Here is a 14853-nt window from a genome sequence, read left to right on the forward strand (position 1 = left end):
CCGAGCCCTAATGACCATGCCAACATATATATCATAAAATACAACAATTTCGCAACATTGATAGTTTTCATCTATTAATCGTTTTAAAAAATGTCTAAAAAAAAATTCACTGGTCCAAAATATTGAAAAACCATGTAGGCAAATTACAAAATGAAAATGAAAACTTAAATTTATCTCTGGAACAATCAAATTCTAAACTAAAGTACGTAGAAGAAGAAAAAGAAAAACTACAAACGGTAACTTTTCTTCAAACCAAATAAATTTTTACTTAAATCTTTTGATTTGCAATTTGAATTATAGAAAATAATATTAGCTTTAGGCAAAAATCTACCAAATACATCTATTTTTTATCTCAAAACAACTATGGAGAAACTATTTATATTGACCGATGTAAATATAACTATTGTATTAATAACATTCATTAACTGTAAAATTAATCTAAACTAATTGAAGGAATTCATAGAAAACACAAAAGTAAACTGTACAGAAATAACTAATGTATCAACTGAAATACCATCACATCATCCAATTTATTCCACCCCAACAAAAAATTAGGTACTAAACTATTCTACGATACAAAATTTTAAAGTTTAACATCATAAAATGATAGCAAGCTGAATTTACCTTCACAATTGATTCACCAAATCTTTTCAATTCTAATCTTGTCGATATAAATATAACTATTGTATTATTTTAACATTCATTAACAATAAATATTATCTAAACTAATTTAAGGAACAGATAGCAAACACAATATTACACTGTACAGAAATAACTAATGTATCAACTGAAATACCAACTAATGTATCAACTGAAATACCATTACATCATCCACTGTATTCCACACCAGCAAAAAATGAGGTACTAAATTATTCTACAATACACAATTTTTAAGTTTAGCACCATTAAATTATAGCAAGTTGAATGTACCTTCATAATTGATTCACCCAATCTTTTTGTTTCTAATCTAACCGGTGTAAATATAACTATTGTATTATTTTAACATTCATATACTCTAAAATTTATCTAAACTAATTGAAGGAACTGATAGCAAACACAATAGTAAACTGTACAGAAATAACTAATGTATCAACTGAAATACCATCACATCATCCACTTTATTCCACCCCAGCAAAAAATGAGGTACTAAATTATTCTACGATACAAAATTTTTAAGTTTAGCACCATTAAATTATAGCAAGCTGAATTTACCTTCACAATTGATTCACCAAATCTTTTCGATTCTACATGGATAGTAGATGAAACTCCTATTCCAAATCCTATTTTTATCCCAATAGATGAATTATAAGAAATTAATGAAATGTTTTAAAAATATAAGTAAAATAATATAAAGTAAAGTAATCTAACTAGTACCTTACCTTCATTTGCTTTGCATCAGTTTCTTCTCTAACAGAATGTTCAGAATATAGTTTTGCCGCATATTGCATGAATAATTTAAAACCATCTTTGCCCTTCCATTTCGTGCGCAACATAAAAGATGCTAAATTACCCGCAAAAAATTTTTTACTCCTTTTTGTGTTCGGAAGACTTTTTTTTTGCTAAATTCCACAATCCTATCACAAAAGCAGTTAAGTAAAATAATAATATTATATACTAAGGTGATTTACCCTTTATTTGATTAGTATGCGCTCCAGTTTCGGGATCCTTAAAATGTAAACTATGGTTAACTTTTAAATGGATATATTCATTATGTTCCTTACGTAAAATAATTTTTTGCACAGAAATGGTTAAAATGAAAAAAAAAAAATGATTAATTACTCTATCTTATCATATGCTTTCCAGCAATCCGATATTATTATAGATCCAGGCAATATCCATTCTTTGATTATATCCAGTAGGGTATCAGGAGATCTATCTGGGACAGCAACGAGGAAGCCTTTTCCTGATATTCTTTCAACCCCACCAAATACCCATACACCATCTACTCGTTTTCCTCGATTGTATTTCCCTGTAAAATTTTCTATTCCAATAAATAACTCGACTACAAATATACCGTAATTAAATACTTTTTCCGAATTTGGATTCATCAATTTCTACTGTTATACCAAAGCCAACTATCTTTTCTGAATTATTTATTACAATATCTTCTGATACTTCTCGGCAAAAATTATACCAATCTATTGGTGTACCATGAGCTATTTAATAACAATTAAAATATATAATTCAGTATAGTATGAATCAGAGTTGGGAGTAGCTCACTAATTTGAGAGTGCGCTCAGAGCTATCCGCTCAGTGCTGAAAAGTGAGCATAGCTCAGCTCTCGCTCGCCAAAAGAAAAAGTGAGCGCGCTCTCGCTCGCGCTTGCGCTCTTCGCTCACGTACAAAAAATGCCACATGCTGAATTGCTGAGCCCAGTATTGAAGCGTCGTCTGAGTGAGAGTATGCATTTGGAAATATTCCGTCATCAAATTAGTTTTAAATATTTACCGCTAGATGGCGTTGCAGTCATTGAGCTTCCGCTCAGGTCTTCACTCGCGATCCCGCTCACGTTTTTCCAGTTTGCTCATCGCTCTCGAAAAGAGCGCGCTCCCCCCAACTCTGAGTATGATATAGTATAAGTATCATACTTCAGTATAGTATAGTTAAGTTTACTATATCACACTAAACAATAATAATAAATATAAACAAAACATCAACAATTAAATAAAATTTTAAATACTATACTGAAACATAAAATAATAATATAATAAGGTAAAATAAAGTATAGTTACAAAAGTATAAACATACCTAAATCCAAATCATTTTCAACATATTTCTGTGGCATTTCATTCCACCAATACTAAGTTAAAGTTAAAATTTGATGAATAGTTAAATGCGACTTATGGAACCATGAATATCTTCTTATGGTATATTTTTGACCACATATATTTTTTTTAAATTGCTACTATCAATTGCAATTCTATTATTGCATTTAAATTGACAACCGTCAATAGCGGAAGTGCAAGGAACCTAATGTTACATATATTGTAATCAATGAGATACATAACGTTACAAATATCGTAATGTAAAAAGTTACCAATGTAAGTTGACTGGAACACTTCAGACAAAAAGAAGATACACGTACTGTTATTAATGAAACCGATTTCAACCAGGTAACTATACAAATCCATTGACGTTAACACCGAACAGATCATGGTTATAGTAAAAGATGTCCAACTTAGTTCATCAAAAGGAACTTGCGCTTTAACACTAGATTTTTTATTTTTACATTTCAAATAAAACTTTTCCAACATTTCACTATTACTTTTGATAATTCCACTTGACGAAGATAGAAAAATAGATCCGTTGCTATCCATACTTGAAAAGAGACTGTTATTATGAACGTATACAACATCAAATGAAAACTCAATTACTTAATTAATGTATTTACTTACCTTAAATAAAAATGGATGTATGATAAAAATGATAATATTAGATTTGAACCTAAGATCTCTCTCACAGAAATCCAGTGCTTTACCATTAACCTACCTCATTTACTGCATTTGTATATTTAAATTCAATTTAACACTAGATTTTTTAATGCAGTATAGTATAGTAAAGTATATTTACTACAATGTATAGTGTGTAGTATACAAAAGTATAGTAGAATAGTAAAGTACAGTTTATTATACTATATATAGATATATTACTAAATATAACAAACCAATAATAAACAATCAAATACAACAATATAGTAAAGTAAGGTGAAGTAAAGTAAAATAAAGAAAATATACTACAATGTATAGTGTGTAGTATACTAAAGTATAGTAAACTAGTACAGTATAGTTTACTATACTAAATAGATTTAGTACTAAATATAACAAAACAACAATAAACAATATAGAAAACCCATAGCAGAATGTCGAATATTTAAATATTTACATCATACAAGCTAGTTCAGTAAACCAAATTAAAATTTAATGAAAACGCAAGATTTGAACCTATGACATATTGCATAGTAATCCAATGCTTTACCACTCAGCTACCTGACATACTTTTTTATTATAATTATATTCATGTTAAACGAACAATTTAGTAAATACTACACTTTAATGACGGCAACATCGCCTCACTAATACGTTTGGCAACATTGTCAGTCTAAAGCAACTTTTATACGTTTGACAATAAATAGAAAACGATACGGTATATACAATTCAGTATATTTGAAGTTAATGAAAGTTAAGTAATGTTTAAACTTAACTTAACTTAACTAACAGTTACTTTGGTCGGGTAAAATAGACTTTAACCTAGTATCAGAACATTAAGGTTACTGTTTAGTACAGCCTCGTTGCCTGATGGAAACTTCAAAGTTAATGACAGATTACATTCCTACCCACATAACACAATGCAGTCCATCGGATGTCCGACAGATGTCGGGGTCGGATGCTGAGTACATTTTTTTAATATCCTCCGGACAGCCTGATATCCGATTTGGATGTTCTATGGATGTATTTTTTTTTTGTTATAAAAAAAGGACGGGCTTTCATTTGGCTATAAATATGACATGTATTGGACCTCTAATCTTGAAAAGACATTAGGCGTTACATTCACAGACACAAGTTTCTCCTAAAGTCATTAACTTGGGTAGGAATTCAGTTGATGAACAGCTTCAAGCAATGATGGTAGAGTCGACAAACCTGAAGGAAACAATTTTTTCTTTAAGAGAGTTAGTCAAGAAAGAAAAGTTAATTAACAGGCTAACAGATAATGATAGAATGACTAAGTTTTATACTGGGCTGAAGTCATGGAAACTTTTTGAAATTATTTATCAATTAATTTTGCCTGGAATTCATGATTCAAGTTCGTTTACTAAACGATCACTTCCAACAAAAGAGCAATTCCTTCTAGTTCTAATGAGGTTGCGACTAAATTTATGTGAACAAGATTTAGCTTACCGCTTTCATATTTCTCAAAAGTCAGTTTCATCGTATTTAGTGAAATGGATTGACGTAATGTATATTCGTCTATCCCGGAACTTTATGATTTGGCCCACAAAGGAAGCTTTGTTGAAATCAACACCAACATTTTTCAAAAAAAAAATTCCTGGATGTGTAAGCATTATTGATTGTTTCGAAATTCAGTTAGAACGTTTCAAAAACTTGTTAGCTAGATCTTCAACTTTTTCATTTTACAAGGGAAAAAACACCGTAAAATTTTTAATTTCAGTTACTCCAAGCACTGTTAAAAAAAGATATCGTTTTTCGAGAGGAAAAACCCTCGAAAAACAATTCGTCCACTTCGAGGGTTTTTAACCCTCGATTATGTCAGCTGATTAAGCTGACGGTGGTCGAGGATTAAAACCCTCGAAATTCCTGGTATTAAACCCCTCGAAATTTCTGGTTTTAAACCCTCATAATTCACAAATAAAAACTCTTAATCTAATTAAAATTTAAATAAAATAAATAATTAAAAGGAAACAATTGATTTAAATTCCATTCTTTACGAATGATCAAACAGCCTGTATTTTTAATCTTTGTTTTTCCCTTTTAATAAACAGTGACAAAAAAGCATAAAAGCAAGCAATAGGCATAACCTATAGTACGAATAGGATAGAACAGGTTGGAAAAATTGAAGCGGGAAACGATGGAAACAGGCACAGAACTTAAGAGTAAAGCTATAATCTTATTCAGAATCAGAGCCCTTGCGGCCATTTGCCATAGCAGCTTTTAACAGATTTAAAAACACTACAAGGGATGAGCATTTCTTACTCTCTTCATATTCGCGCTCCATCAGGTAGTGCTGGATGAACAAATAGGCAGGCGCAATGTCCTGGCACCAGTGTATGTCAAAGACATAATACGCCGCTATAAGGGTCAGCAGTGCATCCATCGACGATGATGTATTGGCAGACAGAGAAATTAGAGGCTGTCCGTCCACAACGAGATGGTATGTTGTTCCGCACTGAATAAGGAACGGGCTTGGCCGTTCAAGGTCTCTAATGACAGCAGTGAGATCACTTGAGTCCTGTAACAAAGTCAATAAGTTTTAAAGATATTTATTAAAATATTACGATGGGGAGACAACTTGCCTGACAGACTTCAAGCAGATACTTGGACGCAGCAGCTGACTTCCTTTTACCCGGAATCAAAAACGGAAGGAGTTCCATGGCAGCGCAAGACATATGCTCTATATAATATGCAAAAAGCGAGTTAAGAAAGGAACGATAGGCAATGTAATAGATGTAATAGAAAGTTACTTACCAAAATTTTCTAGTTGATCCACGGAACTGTATTTGCTAAGGATGGCTTTTACATTCTTGGAGTTAGTCTCAAATGCCACTTTGATGATTCCTGGGACTGCTTGAAGCCATCTCTCTTGAATCCGACGGCCAGCATTTTCGCCTAAGATTAAATCAAGCTCCTCTTTGAGCTAAAAAAAACATTATACCTAATGGCTGAAAATAACCGGATAAAATTAACTTACAAATGATTCTTCATTTAATACAGGGCAAACTTTCTCCAAAATTGCAGCTACTGAAGTCACCCGGCCGCTTTCAATTTCAAAACGTCTCCCAGTGTAGGTTTCTCTCCATAGCGTTCGGATGCTGGCCGATGACGTCCTTTTGGAATAAACTTCAAACAACTTCTTTATGTTGGCATCATACGACACTTTATCACCTATAATAAGAAAAAAAGTATTTTAATTTAAAAAAGGATTTGAAATTAGAAGCAAACTTACCATTCAATGGCCAATCCTTTCCGCTTCCATTTTTGTTGCCAGGTCGTAGAATAACCAATGGGTCTTTTAGTTTAGGCGGCCGGCCTCCCTTTGTGGACATTTGCTTGCCAGCTGATCTTCGTTGTCGGCTGAGACAGTTTCCAATTTTTTCTACCATCAACATCTGTAATAGAAATTTAACTGTATTAGATTAACAGCGGAAATATTTAAACACAACTTACCATAAAAGCATCTGGATCTGTTCCTTGTGCCAAGACTTGAGGATATTTGTTGAAAAACTTTTCAACGACGGCCTTACGCGATTGAGTGTCGGCGCTTACCGCTCCTACAGCCTCGAGTGAGTGAGTGAGAATTCTTGATAAACGGCTTAAATCCTGAAAGGAAAAGGCTTGACGCTTGGCAAGCTTTTCGTCCAAAACCAGACCAAAGCTGGTGGGCATGACATATTTTGAGTTATCAAGTTTGCGACTTGATAAATTAGAATCACCTGTTATATCGAATAAAAAAAAAGGCAAATGAATTAAGTATAACAAATTAAATATTTGAAATGAATACAATGAATGATATCTCTTAATTAAAGAAAATATTAAAGTGAATAAAAGTATATAATGTTTAAAAAGTCTATTCGCTACCTTGAGATCCAGCACTCGTGCTGGGATGGCGGTAGATGTTCTGATGTTCACATAACTTTAGATAGAAAAAATGTAGCTGTGGTTGACGATGAGAATTTCCTTGATAAGCTTCAAAAAGGTGACGTTGTATTAGCTGACCGAGGCTTCCTAATCGAATCAGAAGTGAAAAAGAGAGGTGCAAGTTTGCGTACTCCTGCATTTCTCGGTAAAAGACCGCGCCTTACACGTCATGAAGTAGTCTATTCAAGAAAAGTTTCTAATGTACGAATTCACGTCGAGAGAGTAATTGGAAAATTGCGACAAACTTTTAGAATTTTAAGAGATAGAGTACCAGTTCCGTTAATATCACGCGACGAAGACAACATTTCTCATTTTGATAAAATTGCTTTTGTTTGTTGTTGCCTAAGTAATGCAAACCCCAGCGTTGTACCGATACGGTAACTATTGCTAACAGTCTTACATCTATTGACCAATGAGACAATACAAAAATCTTTCACAGAATAATTAAATATTTATTGTCCCCAACACTTTCAATGTTTTATTTACAGGATTATTTAACGTTGTTTGTGAGAGCTTTTTCTTTGGACGGCCACGTGTTTTTTTACCTAAAAGCAATATTCTTATTATATTTTTATTCCCTGAAATAGGAATATTACTAATTATTACCGGAAACAATTAAGGCGGAGGGATCAGTATTCTCTTTGTTTGAGTCATCGGAGGTAGGCTTATCAATGTTTATTAGTTCAGGTGTGTTCTGCAGCTGTTGGTCATCTTTGGCTATTAAAAATAAATTTTCATTATGTATGAAATTTTTAATAAGAGGAAAACTGTAACGCTTACCATTACTAATAACAACTGTAGTAGGAAGTGGTTGTTGAGTTTCATTGTTCAATGAAGTAGTAGATGTAGCTTTTTCACGGTTTTTTTTAATTCCAATCTTTTCAATTTGGCAGTTTCTTTTTTACAAGAAACACACATCCAGTTTGTTGGGAACCTAATTGATTTCGTACATTTTTTGTGGTAAATTTTGATTACGCACAATTCACTTGAACAAGAAACTGTTTCATCAGTTTTGGTGTTATCTTGGCAAGAGAAAATAAACTGATTTAGAGTTGGATGTGTGCTTGCAGTTGAAGATAAAACGCTGTTTGGAAGAATTTTTGCCTCAGGCAGTAAGTACCTAAGAAAAAACAACTTTCCTTTGGAAATCATCTTTTCAATTAATTCTTCATCACGTTTGATCGTTACATATTCCATATCCTGGTAACCGTTGAAAACAGCAAGTACCGCTTCTCTGCATTCTGCTACGAATATTTGAAGTTGTATCTGGTAATAGTATTCGTGATCTTTCTCTAGATACATATTGTCTGTGGAATGATTCACTTTTAGAAAGAAATCTTTGTTTTTAAGAGAGTATTCTTTGATCTTCAAACCGCTTACGCGGAAAGGGCATTTAATTTCCAGTACGAATTTCCCATGACATTCGCAGTGACAGATACGGTCAGGTGACGCTGCCAGAAAAGGGTGAGTGATGGATATAATTAATCCAACACATTTGCAATCAAAATTAGAATGTAGATTGTTTTCTTTAACATGACTTGAAAACTTTTTGGCTGCAAGTGGCTCATTTTTGATTCCGTACCTTTAAAAAAAGAAGAATTAGTTGAGCGGTACCAATTCTGAATAGTAATTTGCTTTAAGTTACCTGGTATACTTGTTACCATTGAACTTACTAATCTCTGGGTAGCATATTTCTAAAATGAATTGTGTGCTTCCAGGAGTTAATTGTTTTGAAAAATCGAATTTTGTGACACGGAAGATCTTAGTTCCTGTTATACGTCCACCTCGTTGATTGCCCCATTCTTCGCAGGAACTTTGATTTCTTGTTACCAGTTCAACTGCATCTTGCTCATCACGAGTTAGGGTTACTAATTGCAACACACGTTCGCATTCTTCTTCCACTACATTAAAAGGTTTCCCCTCTAGGTTGCAATAAAAAAACGTTGTTAGATATTTTGGGACTTTGTTTGCCACTGTGGGTGGTGTAAAAGAAGAAGCGTAGTGGTCAATAGTTGACAAGGTTACAGGAAGAAAAGGTAATAGAGCCAATTCTGCGTTACACTGATTAAAATCTTCATTCATTCATTCGCTGTACTTGGTGGTAAGGACGGTATGGTTTAAATCGTGAAGGGGGAGCGCTACTGGGAAATCCTTACCGCCAAGTACGGCCATGATTCCGGAGCTGGCCGAAAGGAGCAGCGCAGTCGAATTCGTCTGCTGGAGAGGGGGAGGGGGGAAAATGTCTACTGCTGGGCTTTACGTGGAGTGAGCCATCTCCTTATCTCTGGGCTGCACTAATAAAAAAAAATTTAAGTGTGCCTTGTGGCTAAATTTCATTTATTATTTAAAGAATAGTTTGAAATGCAAGACAGAGCCACAAAAGATACAAAAAAAAAATCGGGGGGTTGTCGACTCGTAATTTGGGTGTACAAATTTATGAATAAAATTTATATTTTTACATATATATATTTTTTCATATTTTAACATATTTTCATATTCTTTCGTATTTTTATCGTATTTTTCATATTTTCTCATATTTTTTCATATTTTCCAGATTTGCTAAATTTGATGACAATTTTTTAGATCTAATTTTAAAACATGTTTTTCATGCTTTCTTACAAAAAAACTCTATTTACCCTTAAATAATTAAAAATGTACATTTTTACAGAAGTGGATAGCCCTCACCCAGAGCTATCCATATCTGAAAAATTAATTTATTTCGGGCTTTTAGTTTCCCCGATAATAAATATTTTAATTTCATATATGACTGGGAGGAGGGGATTACTCACTACCCGTTAATCCGCACCGACCTGCCCTAAAACTGGCAAACCGTTTTACCATTCGAGTAATTACTTTTAAGCAATATTTTTACAGAATTGGATAGAAATTAGCAAGAGCTATCCATTTCGCAATTTTTTTAAAAAATTTAACTAATAGTTTTCCAGAATATTACTTTTATTGAGGCAGGAATTTCCCTGAGACCCGTCAAACCACACCGACCTACACAAAAAATAGCGAATCGGTTTACTGCTCAAGTAGATCCTTTTAAAGCGATAATTTAACATAAATGGATACGTTTTGATGAGGGCTATCCATTTCAGTAAAATTTGTCTATTCCATATTTATATTTTTATAGATAACGTTAAGTTATTAATACATATTACTAGTAATATTGGGCCCGTCCAGGGCCGGGAGATAGGTGGCGCTAGCGTATTTTTAACGTTTTATTCGCCATTTAATTCTGCCAAACTGTTAACGTTAAATTTTTGCCCGTCTACTCTTTAAGCTTTCTGAGTTCCCATTTTTGGCCCGCCGACCCGTTCCCTGTCTCTACCCGCCAAGGTGTCCACCTAGTTTCCCGTCCTCTCCCTCATAGTCTGCACGTCAACCTATTTTGCCTGCCAAAAAGACCGCTGAAGGTGCCCGTCGACCCAATCGGGGGCCCTGCCCGTTTAAACCCTCACAGTCTCAGCCGGTCAAATCGCTACCTGTATCTGCCCGTCTAATACCTCACAGTCTCTGCCCATCGGCCAAATCTCTGTCCACTAAAACGCCCGCTGTAGTAGTGGACCGTCTGCCCTGTCCTTGTCCTTGCCCACCCTCTCCATCACAGTTTCTGCTCGTCGACCCACTCGCTGCCAACAAAAAAACCACTGTAGTTGCCCGTCAGCTCCCTAACAGTCTCTGGCCGTCAAGCTCCTCTCTGCCCGTCAATCAACAATGGATCCGCAAAAACGCCCAGTATAGTGACCCGTCAATCCTTTTGTTGCCTCTGTTCATTTCTCCCCTCTGAGTATCTGCCCGTCGACCCACTTACTGCCCGCCAAATTGCCCGCTGTAGTTGTCCGTCAACTCACTCTTTGCCTCTGCCCGTCGATCCACTTGCTGCCTTTTCCCGTCACATCACTCACAGCCTCTGTCCGTCAACACCCTCTCTGCCCGTCGACGCACTCTCTGTTCGACAAAACGTCCGCTGTAGTTGCCCGTTGACCCTATCGTTGTGTTTGCCCGTCCGCCCCTCATAGTCTGTGCCCGTCAACCCAATCCCTGTAACTGCTCGTAGACTCACTCAGTCTCTACCCGTCGACCCAATCACTGCCGGCCAAAATTTCCGCTGTATTTGCCCGTCGAATCACTCACAGTCTCTGCCCGTCAACCCAATTACTGCCCACCAAAATGTCTGTTTCAGTTGGCCGTCAACCTATTTATTGCCCCTGTCCGTCGGCTCACAGGCTGTCTCGTCCACCCGTCCTATTAAATGCCCATGGACTGAAAAATGGTCAATTTCCACCGTTTCATCCACCTTTTACGCATCTAGTCTTCCAAAGTCCTATCCCACTAATTCCTTCCAACGCCAACCAATCACAGGATGCGTTCATTGCAAAAGACTCAAAACTCCTCCCACATTTATAGACTTCCCACGAGTATAGACTAGTATACGGCGGCCCGTCCCAGGACGGTAATAAGTGAAGTCTAGTTTTTAGTCGGACCTGTCCTTAAGCCCCTTAATCCACTTAAAGACCCTTAATCCACTTAAAGACCCTTAATCCACCTTAAGCTTCTTAATCCATGTTAAGCCGCTGAATCCACGTAAAGCCCCTTAATCTACTTACAACTTATTAATCCACTTAAAGCCCCTTAATCCACGTATTGTCAAGTCATACCTCTCCTACACTTAACAAACAATGGAAGAAAAACAAATCACGGTTGAGCGCACTTGGGAACTGCCCCCAAAGCCATGCCCGTGCTCCTTATTTGGTCCGTAGACCGAGGCGGAATTTAGTTCCTCTTTTTTTTGTGGTTGTAGTTATCACATGGGCTGTGATTTTTAGGGGTTTTTTCTTCGGCTCTAGCTGTTCTTGTAGGAGAACTTCCCTGAAAACAATGTTTTTCGTGAATACCTTGTTCTTATCTTGTTCCGTGATTTGTGGAATATTCCTAAGTAGCTTGACTTGTTTCTCTGTTTCTTCGCACTGAACCTTGACACCTTCTCTTGATGTTGCACGCGAGAATGCGACGTATAGTTGGCCGTGGCTGAAAACGGATTCCGGAAGGTAGATGCCTACTCGCTCAAAAGTCTGTCCATGTGACTTGTTGATGGTCATAGCGAAAGCCACAAGCACAGGAAACTGCAATCTTTTGAGTTTGAAGGGCAAGTCAGAGTCGGTGGGAGGCATGGACATCCTCGGAAGGAATACGTTGTGTCCTTTGTGTTTCCCGGCCGTGATCTCTGCCACAATCAGGTTACCGCTGAGCGCCTTGATGATGAGCCTCGTGCCGTTGCAAAGTCCCTGTCGTGAGTCAATGTTCTTGAGAAGAATGACGATGGCTCCTATTTTCAGTTTGAGTTGGTGCGGAGGTAGCCCGGAGACGTTGAAGGTATTTAAAATTTCCGGAGGGTAGTTGGAAATTTCCTCTGGGTCCTCTGAATCGATGGTGTCGATACTTTTGCAGACTTTCAACGCGCTAGGTATCTCGCCAATGATCTTGTTGTTGATCCTTTAACAGTCTTCATTCTTGGGACATAGAATAGTCCGGTTACAAACTTGTTCTTTGACGCCTTCGTTTAAGAGATCCGTTGGATCGCCAAAGACGTTTTCAATTAAGTTAGTTCGAATGTTGAGAAGGTCTTGTGGGATTTTGATAAGATCTGGGTCATTGAGTCGCGGTGTTGGTGCCAAAGATCCGTTTCCCAGTTGAATGAGCCGATCGGCGAAATCTTGACTACCATCGGCCATGTTTTGCACCAATCGAAGCTGTCGAAAAAGAGGCCGAGTCGCGTTTTTGGTGATGGTTGCTTCGATGACTTTGACCCTGTTTCCGTGTCTCACAACGGGCAAGCACTGTCTCAAATCGCCGCCGAGCAAGAGCACTTTGCCACCGAAGGGATTGACTCGGTTTTTTATGACGGTTTGGAAGAGATGATTGATCGCATCCAGAGCGTGGTTCGTCTTCATAGTTGCTTCATCGGAAATGATGAGACTGGCGTTTCTGATGATATGCGCATTGTAGCTTCATTCTTCGATTTTCGATCTTGTCGTCTCTGTTATGGGAGGGTAAATCTTGAACTGTGAATGGTAAGTCGTGCCGTCCAGTAAGAAAGTCGACGCGATCCCCGTGGAAGCCACTGCGATGACTTGTTTGCCTTTGCCTTGGAGGACGGTGATGAGGGTGTTGTAGAGAAAAGGCTTTCCCGTTCCTCCAGGACCATCCAGGAAGTATTGTCGCGGATGTAAGTTGTTGGTAACGTTGACAGCAGCCATTATTTGATCGAAGGCTGCGCGTTGACCGACGTTGAGTTGGGCCAGCATCATTTCACCCATCAACCTCTTTTCTCTTTGAGTATATTCGTTGTTTTCTTCCATTTGAGCTTCAACCAGTTGGTTTATCAAATAGAAATCAGGGACCGGCAAGGAGAGATCTTCCATCGTCTGGTAGCTTGTCCTGAATCCATTTCAACGTCAAATTCTTTGCCACATTTGCTTCGTGTCCGCTTCTTATGTAGTCTTCCATCAGATGGTTCAGGTTGACTTCAAAGAGATGTAGAGAGTCGGAGGGATTGCAGAAGAGACAAATGTCAACAAAGAGCTGCCTAAGCTGAAGAGGCATTTCAAATGATGCCGCTTCTTCCAAAGCTCTCGCCTAGGCAGTGTCGTCTTCCAGCAAATTCAGTGCTATTGCTGCCGCTTTGAAAGTGGGATGAACAACTTGGTTGACCATTCGGAGATCTTCGAAGCTCGTCGCCCCCTTCAGGTTGATGAGAAGCAATCGAAGGCGATTCCGTTCCACTTGCCGGACGCCAACCGTGTAAAGGCGACCGATGATCTTTGCCCTTTTTAATCGATGTTTCCACGAATTGGTTTTCTTAACGAAAAAGTAGTGGTGAGGTATTTCTCTGTAGTAAATGACGCGCATCTTCGTCGACCCGATTCAACTTGAAATAAGCAATCAGGTTAGTGTCTTTCGAGGCAACATTGATGACGGCTTGAATTTCGTTTCCCGGTTTGAAAAAGACGAACTGTTCTCGCAGCAAATGGACGGCAAGGCGATAGATGGCATGTGAACGGTCGGAAAGAGGAAACTTGAAGATTCTCCAACAGGCTTCTTGCGCCCTGACGTACCGCGCATCAAGATGGCACGTGATTTCGTCCCACTCCACCCTCTGTACGTCGCCTTCTTCAAGCTAAAATGTTCCCACTTTTTGATCCATTTTCAGGCAGTCATTCCCTTTGTAGACGTACTTGAAGATGTACTTGACGCTGACGATTGAAGCTCAGTATTCGAGGTTGATGTGTGAATCAAACTTGAGGGATAACCAAGGGTTATAAGGAACAACCCACCTGTTGTCCACTTGGAAATCCGTTTGTCCTCGTTTCAAACGATGTACAATTCCGTTATCTCTTCGTCTGTAAGTGGGGTAGCCGTTGTCATTGACGATGGTTTCTTGGCTGTATTGCTTCGAAAAAGACTTTGAGCACCTGTC

General features: G+C 37.4%; 2 protein-coding genes and 1 pseudogene across 2 annotated transcripts; 1 reads left to right on the forward strand and 2 right to left on the reverse strand.

Annotated features, from left to right (window-relative positions):
* Positions 1-3406: 3406 nt before the first annotated feature.
* LOC123470693 lies at positions 3407-7811 on the forward strand. The gene is made up of 3 exons (XM_045171248.1): positions 3407-3412; positions 4539-5040; positions 7612-7811. Exons 1-3 carry the CDS (start codon positions 3407-3409, stop codon positions 7749-7751), a joined length of 648 nt encoding a protein of 215 aa, XP_045027183.1. The 3' UTR covers positions 7752-7811.
* LOC123470384 lies at positions 7809-9467 on the reverse strand. Its single transcript, XM_045170625.1, is given in 5 exon segments — positions 7809-7915; positions 7977-8087; positions 8151-8240; positions 8243-8952; positions 9016-9467. Coding segments are annotated over 5 exon segments (1449 nt in total). The 5' UTR covers positions 9453-9467; the 3' UTR covers positions 7809-7814.
* Positions 9468-10415: 948 nt separating this feature from the next.
* Positions 10416-13997, reverse strand: LOC116919348 (annotated as a pseudogene).
* Positions 13998-14853: the final 856 nt, after the last annotated feature.

Source organism: Daphnia magna, linkage group LG3, assembly GCF_020631705.1.
Source record: "Daphnia magna isolate NIES linkage group LG3, ASM2063170v1.1, whole genome shotgun sequence".
NCBI lineage: Eukaryota > Metazoa > Arthropoda > Branchiopoda > Diplostraca > Daphniidae > Daphnia > Daphnia magna.

Excerpts from the sequence above, each read along its gene's own strand:
- LOC123470693 (XM_045171248.1), top strand. Across the intron at positions 5,041-7,611 it reads AACATTTTTCAAAAAAAAAA|AAACTTTTAGAATTTTAAGA; the intron begins TTCCTGGATGTG and ends GAAAATTGCGAC.